At 47.2% G+C, this 8537-nt stretch overlaps 1 protein-coding gene across 1 annotated transcript in view; it reads right to left on the minus strand.

Moving 5' to 3' along the window:
• KLHL3 (kelch like family member 3) overlaps positions 1 to 8537 on the minus strand; it is a 107022-nt gene that overhangs the window by 62864 nt on the left and 35621 nt on the right. The window contains 1 exon segment of the mRNA XM_006753494.2: positions 4675 to 4837. Coding sequence (XP_006753557.1) covers positions 4675 to 4837 — 163 coding nt within the window.

Genomic DNA, 8537 nt, shown 5'->3' on the forward strand with positions numbered 1-8537 from the left:
CACTGAATCAACTGCCTAGTCATCAGTGTTATTGATTCAACACCAGAGTTCCCTGTTACCCAGAGAATGGGAGGACTTAAGGGAAGCTTCCTAACATCCCAACAGGGAGACCATCTAACAACACAGACTACGTGTGTCTGCTCTAAGGCTTCATTTGCCACCTTCAAGTTAGAAGCAGAAAATCAGGCAGAGCAAGAATGAGGTGACCACTGTGCAGAGAGAGGCTGAACTGGCCTGGTGGGTGTGAAAATAAGTAGTGGGCTCAGAGCACAGGCCCTGGTTCAGACAGCCTCATCATGAATCTTGCCATTGCCACTTACAAACTAGGTGATCTTGGACAAGTCACTAAACATTCTGGAGTTCCTGTTTCTTCATCTATAAATTGGGAAAAGAATAACTACCTCTTATAGTTACGTGCCTATTAACTGCACAGCACCCGGCCTGGAAACTAGCCAAGTGTTCAGAAATGGCAGAAACTCCTACCATCATCATCATATCATCCTCATCATCTTATGACGCCAAGTTGAAGGCAGCAATTTCATTAAGACAACCCTCACTGAGTCAGAGATTGTGTTTTTTAAATGATTTGTCAAAGTTTTTTGCTGCCCTTAGTTTAATCACTTCATTCCATGATCTCAAAAGACTCAATCAATTGAAAAAAAGGCCATTTCTCTCCACAAACGCATTCAATCCCATGGCTTTTCCATCCCATGGCTGGAGGGCTTCAGCTCAGCTTTGGCAGACTGATGTAAACAACATGCCCAAGGAATTTTTATTGCCATTTCATTAGTGGGGTCTCATTAACATCCCTCCCAACCAGCTCTGCTGATGGCCCAGTGCATGGCCGTCCAATTACCAAACAACAAAATCCCCATAAACCTGTCCTGGCCTCTGAGGTTAAAGATTAAACTGTCCCTAGAAACAATAATGAGTTATAAGAAACAAGCTGTGCAAAATATTCAGGTCCCTTTCCCAGCTACTAGCTATGCAGGAGAACTCTGATACCATCAACTGGGGACAAGAGTATGGGCGGTCAGTTTCTAAATACAGGATGCCCTCCCCACCCCAGAATAATGTATCACAGCAAACACCTGGGGGCATAACCTTGAGGGGAAAAGCAGACCTGGGGAAAAGACAAGGCCATTCTAAACAGGAAAGCAAACAGGCAGCTGGGTGGGGAGGTGGTGCTCCCTTCCCTCAGAGTCCCATTGTTGTCTGCCTCTCGGTGCCTTTATCAATGAACTAAGGACTAACCATCAGAAGGCAAGAGCTGGCTTTAAAAATGGTTACATTTTTTTAGAGCGCAATTGGTCAATATCTATCAAAAATTTTTAATGCATACTCCCTTTGAGCTACTTTATGCCACTAAGATGGTAAACTACAGGTATAATCTTACTTACATATTAGCAAGTGTACTCCAGAATATTACGTAGTAAATTTCTCACTCAACATTTTATATAAAAGAAAAAACAGTAAACATTAGTGCCCATTAATCAAGGACTGGGGTTAAATAAATTATAGTGCATCCATATGATACAACAGATAAAAAAGACGGAAAGCTCTATGCTAGGTGCTGCCCATGGTTCTCTCTGGGTAGGATTGTGATGTTTTTCCTGCTCTTTCTGCCTGTCTGCTTTTTCTGTAATAAGTATGGTGATTTTTTTATTAGATAGCAATAACAATAGCAATAATAATTATAACAGCAAAAGAAAATTTGTCTTGGATAAGGACTAGGAACAGAATTCAGAGGCAAAGCTGGGACCATGAACAATTGAGAGCAGAGGCCAGCTAACCAGAGACTAGGCAAGGTGAGAAAGCAGGATATACCTTTGCACCTGATACAGAGAAACCAAAATCAGAAGCTCTGGAAATGCTCCTCTCCCCAAAGTGCATGATGTCCTCAGCAAAAGCAGCGGTGATGTCCCAGGGAGTCCCTCTCTCTGCCAGGACCCAGCTCTGAGGCTCTCTCACTGCGGCTGGTGAGGCTGGCAGGGATGCTCAGAACATGGCCATGGGTGGTGCCTACTTCTGCAGGAGGCTCTCCTCCCTGTCCTGCCCAATCCCCAGACCATCCTGAAAATGGGGCAGGATGTATTTCCCCCATCAAAGAGAGGAGAAAACAGGCCTAGGGGTTGCTCCAGTGTTGGCTAGTCTGACCCCTACTTCTGATCTGGAGGGTCTCTTTGTATTGGGTTGGCTTAAATCCCCACTAATGTGAGGCAGGGGGCCAGAGAAGCCGGTGACTACAAGGGCCGGCCACTGACCCTTTTATATGACCCTAGTGGGTGCCCACACCTCCACACTTACAGTGGGCGAGGCAGCAGCTCTCGAGAAGCAGTGAGGGCAGAGAGTGCCAGATTCCACCTCAAGTGAGGAAGTGCAAGACCAAAGAAACACAGCCGCCCACATCAGTGGGTGGATGCAAACCCCTGAGGGAGTAAGCAAAGATAATCCTCATACACTTCCTTCGCTAACACTGTGCAATTTACCTTCACACTGCTGCTTCTAACGTCTTTTCATCATGGTCTTACCACCTCTGCATTGTCGTGACTTCCCTGTGGGCTGCAAAGCAACCTCTACCGGGACATGGTCGCAGGCTCCAGGAAAGGCCTGTACAACAGGGAGAGGCTCTCAGCCTGAAGTCACACCGACCGTGCAGGGAAAATAGGAGGGCTCACACATGCAGTGAGGGGGCCGGCCGCCTCCCAACATGGAAGAGAAGACATCCACATCTCACTTCCCCACACGAAGATGACTAAACAGCCTGTGTCTAGCAGAGACAGCTGGTCGTCTGTCTACACTGTCTGGTTGTTGGCATCTGACTATGTGGCACAGGCTTCCAGGCTCACACTTCTAATGGAAAATGCCAGCTCTAGCCACCAATACTCAATTAGCAATCCACAGGGCTGCCTTATGTCCAAATAGGGCCTGCAAGCATAGTATGCAGTAGTTATAATCACTGACTCTGGACTCAAACTGTCTGGGTTTGAAACCTGCCTCTGTCCTTACTAGCTGCGTGACTCCAACAAATAACTTCACCTGCCCATGCCTTAGTCTCCTTAGCTGTTGTACGCATTAAATGAGATGACACATAAAATGGTGAGCATGGGTGTGACCCAAAGTGAGAGCTCAATAAACACTAGCTAGAAATAATTCATCAGGATTTCTGCATTCACACGTCTGTGCACACCCTCCACACACACACTCACACAATGCTGGCAGGTCCCAATCACTGTGACATGAGGACCAGGGAGCACCACCACAACCTTGTGCTCCCAAATGCATCCTCCCCACTCTCCTACAGGTGAGTCTCACCATCAGACAATGAAAGGGGCGAGGGGAGAAAACACAGATTTTGAAAGTGGAGAAAGCCAGGCCAGAAGAGCCTGGGAGCCTTTGTTAAAGGTGAGGGTTCAGCACACTCCCCAAACCTGAGATGATCTTCTCGGCCAACTACAATAGGCTGGGATATGTGCTGTGTGTGCAGGCATGCATGCACACACAGTGTGGAAGGAGAGGGCTGGGGAGGGACACCAGGAAGGGAGTCGGAATTCCTGGCATCTAAGCGCTCTTCCTTTGTCACTGCACCAGCAGATGTTCATGGGTTGGCCTGGGTCTTGGCCAAGTTCTTGGCTCCTGCTGAGGCAAAGCCTCAAGAAAGTGGTCTCTTCAAAGACTGGGCTGGGGAGCCCTCGCCACAGAGAGGAAAGGCTCCCTGAGAAAAAGCAGCAAGGCATGGGGAATGTGCAGGGGAAGGGACACAGGAAGCACAGCAGAGAGACAGGAGAGCCAAGGTTCAGAGCCAGGAAGAGTCAGGAGAATTCAGAATTGGGGCATCTGGAGAATGTCCTTCACAAAAATCATCATCATCAGGATCATCTTAACAACTGGTCCCATTTGTATCTCAGAAATAGTAACATAATTATTACTGCCTTTCTGATTAAAAAAAGTTTTTAGATTTAAAAAACTATAATTATAATACATAACTTAGTTCAGTTGTAGAAATAAGATTGTAGGAAATAAAGAGAGGGGAAGAATGTATGTATATGAGGGGAAAGTCTATGAAAGTTCAATCTTATTCTTCTGTGAGAAGTCAGCAGATAATATCTAAAACTATTCCAAAAACAGTGATGTAAACATATTGTTTCGCTAAGTGGAGATAAAGAGTAGATGAAACAGCTTTTAGCTGAATCAGAGCCTGCATTTTCATTCTTTTTAGAATTGAAGTGAGTGCCTCTAGAGAGCAAGACTTGCTGCGGAAAGGCAGAGCCGGGGACTCTTCCTTATCATCACAGGCCTTACAGTAGTATTTGCCTGCTAAGCTCCTGTTTAAAGAACACTTTGATCAAAATAGAAATCTTCTTAAACAGAAATGATTTATTTCAAACCTAGCTCAAGTTACTCTTCCCCCAGGAAGTCTTCTCAGATCTCTTTCCTCTTCTCTCGTGAAAATTACTGTCTGTGTTATCCATCTGACAATTAATCATATTATACTTGGCAATGAGCTGTTCTCGTCTATTGCTAACGATCTTCCCACCTGTGTCTTGTGACGCTGACTGAATTATAGCTGCTTCGCAGCAGAGCGCACTTCTCACAATCTTTGAGGTGTCCACAGCCAGCCAGGTTATTCAATCCACAAGGTGGGAGGAGGTGTGGCAGCCCAGTCCCCATTACCTGCATAAGCATTGGCCTGCTGCAGAAGGTCGGTGCAGGTGTGCACATCTGCAAACGCGCGGATGCCCAGGCAATTGGTGGGGTGCAACTGAGACTGAAGGAAGTCACAGCAGTTCTGCCGAACATCCATGAGCTGCAGCAAGCTGGCTGCTGGGAGCAGCACCTGCAGGAGAAGGGGACGTTCTGAGACACTGGATCCCTCCAGCAGGGCCTCACCGCCCCACCACACTGTTCTAATCACACCACTCCCATGCTCGAGGTCCTGGCATGGCTCTCCACTGCCTGCTCAGGTCAGTCCAAACCATCTGGTCCAGCTGTCAGGGCAGCCCAAGCCTCATTTCCCACTACTCTACATCTCATGGAGTCTAAGCATTAGCCTATTCTCTGTTTCCCTCAGCCTACAGCAGTGCTTTCCAATCGCTAATGTCTGTATGAATTCCCTGGGGATCTTATTAAAATGCAGATTCTGATACAAGAGTTCTAGGGTGGGACCTGAGAGCCGGCGTTTCTAACCGGCTGCACTTTGAGTTTCAAGACCCTTAAGAGCCCTAGCTGGATTGGCTCAGTGGAGAGAGCTTCGCCCTGCTGACTAAAGGGTCCTGGGTTCGATTCCTGTCAAAGGCATATACCCAGTTGCAGGATCAATCCCCAGTGGGGGCATGCAGGAGGCAGCCAATCCATAATTCTCTCTCATCATTGATGTTTCTCTCCCCCCCTTCCTCCCTGAAATCAATAAAAATATATATATATATTTTTTAAAAACCCTTAAGAACTGAATGTCTGTGCCCCACCCCCACAATTTACATGTCAAAATCCCAACCCCCAATGTGACTTATTTGGAGACAGGGCCTGTGAAGAAGTAACAATAGTTAAATGAGGTCATAAGAGTGGGGCCCTAAGGTGTCCTCACAAGAGGAAGAGCCCTAATCGGTTTGGCTCAGTGGATAGAGCATTGGCTTGAGGACTGAGGGTCCCAGGTTTGATTCCGGTCAAGGGCATGTACCTTGGTTGCAGGTACATCCCTAGTAGGGGGTATGCAGGAGGCAGCTGATCGATGTTTCTCTCTCATCGATGTTTCTAACTCTATCCCTCTCCCTTCCTCTCTGTAAAAAATCAATAAAATATATATTTTTTTAAAAAAAAGAAGAGGAAGAGATATCAGTATGCGCTCTCTCTCTTTCTCTCTCTCCCTCCCTCTCTCTCTCTCTCCCCGCCCCTCCCCCTCCCCCTGTGAGGACACAGGGAGAAGGAGGCCTTCTGCAAGCCAGGAACTGAATCAGCTGGAATCTCGATCTTTAAGTCCTAACTTCCAAAACTGTGACTCCATAAATTTAAGCCACCCAATCTGTGGTGTTTTGTTATGGCATCCCAAGCAGACTAAGATAGATTGATTCTTGGCTACACATTAACATCACCTGGAGGATTTTAAAAATATTGATGCCTGGGTCTCACTCCCAAAGATTCTAACTTAAGTGGAATGAGGAGTGGCCTGGACAGTGAGGTGTTTCTACAGGTCCCCAGTTACCTCTGATGTACAGTCAAGTTTGAGAATCACTGCCCTACAGGCTTTAGCATACTGTCTTCACACAGAAAGGTACTTATTGAATTGTTCACTAGCTGATTCACCACTTAATTACTGAATGTCTGGTGCCAGGCTCTGGTCTAGGCTCTAAGATTCAGTGGTAAGCATGATAAGCCAGACCCCTGCTCTAATGGAAAATATAATCTACTGGAACAAGGGAGTCACCCCCAAGTCCCTCAGGGCTCAGATAAACACACTTTATTCTCCCATCTAACAGATAAAGAGAACATCTTTAGGTACATTCTCAGAGAAAGAAGAGCTGTGACCTTTTAAAAGGTCACAGGACACATGAGTATTCATACTACTTCCTGGAAGACAGAAAAATTTCCTGCTCAGGTGTGTTTCCATGTGTTTTTCCTAAAAGCCAGGGAAAACTGGCTTAAGCAGGCCAGATGGGTACTCAGATTGCCAACCCCTCTCAAGTTCCCTAGGCCTTTCCCACACTGCCCAGCCTGCCCTCTGGATCAAGAGTCCTGGACCCATGGCCAGAGTCCTACCTGACCCCAGCTCTGCTTCTCTTTCCCCTCTGCCCTGTGGAGGAGGTCAACAGTGTGAGCATGTCCTTCAAAAAAGAAATTTTGAAAAAACAAAAACAAAACCAGAACAGTTTGATTTGAGGCTGCTTAGCTCAGGGCCCACGACATTCATTTCACCCCTAAACAACTGCCACATCCTGGGCTTGCTCTCAGCTGCTCCCCGGGCTCGCAGGGAATGTCCGGACCAGCCAGATTCCAGCTGTTCCCATCCACAAGGGTGTGCCCAGGAAGACACAGGCTGCAGATACATTTCTTTTCTTGACTTGGGCCACTACAAAAGTCTTTTTCTTTCCCTCAGAGATTTAAATTCTGGACCCTGACCATCTTCCAAAACGGTTCCGAGTCTTAGCTTCATCTCTCCTCACTAGCTAGCCTGTGCTCAGGCTCCAACCTGGCCATTGCCTCGGGCCTTGTCCCTCCACTAGGGCACCCAGTCATCCAGGTTTGCCGAGGACCAAGGGATTTCCAGGGCACAAGGCTTTCGATGTTTACACTGGGCAGTGGTCGCCCTTTCTCATCCCTGTCCACATGCAGAAACCACCAAGAGCCTTCACCATCAGAGGCCCTACTCCCAAGCTACCTGTTTGCTCTCAACAAGGAAAGCCCTTCCGACTACAAGCTTATTAACCTCCTCCTTCACGAGGCTGAGTTCTAGAAAACATGCTCCTCTTCCCTTCCTCTCTCTTCCCCTCTCCTGTCCCCAGCAGGACAGCAGCAAATTAGCATTATGTCCTTGGTATTTTCCAAGCCCTGATTTGTTCCAGAGAAGGAAAAAAGATAAAAATCACCCACTCCCAAGGGGGAAAAAAAATCACCCATTCTTAAGTTTTAGATCATAAGTGGACACAGCCAGGCTTCAAATCTGACCTCTTAAGCTCCATTCTCACTAGGCAGCCACTGTCCCCACTAAGCAGCCATAAACTGAGAAACTCAATTAAGCTGTGAGCTTGCTCAGCCTAGCCAAACAGATTCCAAACCAGATTAGTCTCTGCCTGCTAGTTAAGGAGAGAACCATTAACCATTCTTGTTGAATACATACCAGGAATGGAAGGCTCTGCTCCAAACTCCTAAATGACCTCCATGACACCCCTACCAGCACCAGCTGCAAACCCTACAGTTAGGGCCATAGGTTGACCAATCATCCTGGTTTGCTGTGAATGTGTCAGCTTTAGCACTGAAAGTCCTATGTCCCAGGGTCAAGTGTTCCCCTGTGCAGAGGAACTTCTAACCAGTTACCCTAAGCAGCCCTGGTGGAGCGGAGCAATCAAATGCTGTCCAGCACACACCCGACTCAGTGGTGTGGCTAGCCTCAGAAGAGTCAGGGGTGACCAGAGGAAGGAATGGGATAGCAGCCTTTTAGCTCCAAAGACAAGGATTTCTGAGGGTGCTATCTGCCCCACAAGATTGCATTCCCAGCCAAACCAAAATGAGATCATGCCAGGGACACTCACCCCCTCCCCGCATGCCCTCTTCTCCACCATGAGGGCAGCAGCACAAGTTGGTGCTTAAATTCTCAAGGTCATGACAACCAGCCAAAAAAAATAAAATAAATATTTCCTGAACACACTCCTTAGGTTATGAATTTCAGTTTTAAAAACCTCCCTGAACAAAGCTACCCACATAGCTTTCAACTTCCCTACTGTTCACAAAACCCACTTAGTAAGCAAAAATTATAAGGCTTTTCACCTCTCCATGTGTCCCCCCCCCCCCCGCCCCCCCATCCTGTTTGGGTCCTCTCCTGCTGA

The sequence above is a fragment of the Myotis davidii genome, unplaced genomic scaffold, assembly GCF_000327345.1.
Source record: "Myotis davidii unplaced genomic scaffold, ASM32734v1 scaffold1112, whole genome shotgun sequence".
In the NCBI taxonomy this organism is placed as follows: Eukaryota; Metazoa; Chordata; class Mammalia; order Chiroptera; family Vespertilionidae; genus Myotis; species Myotis davidii.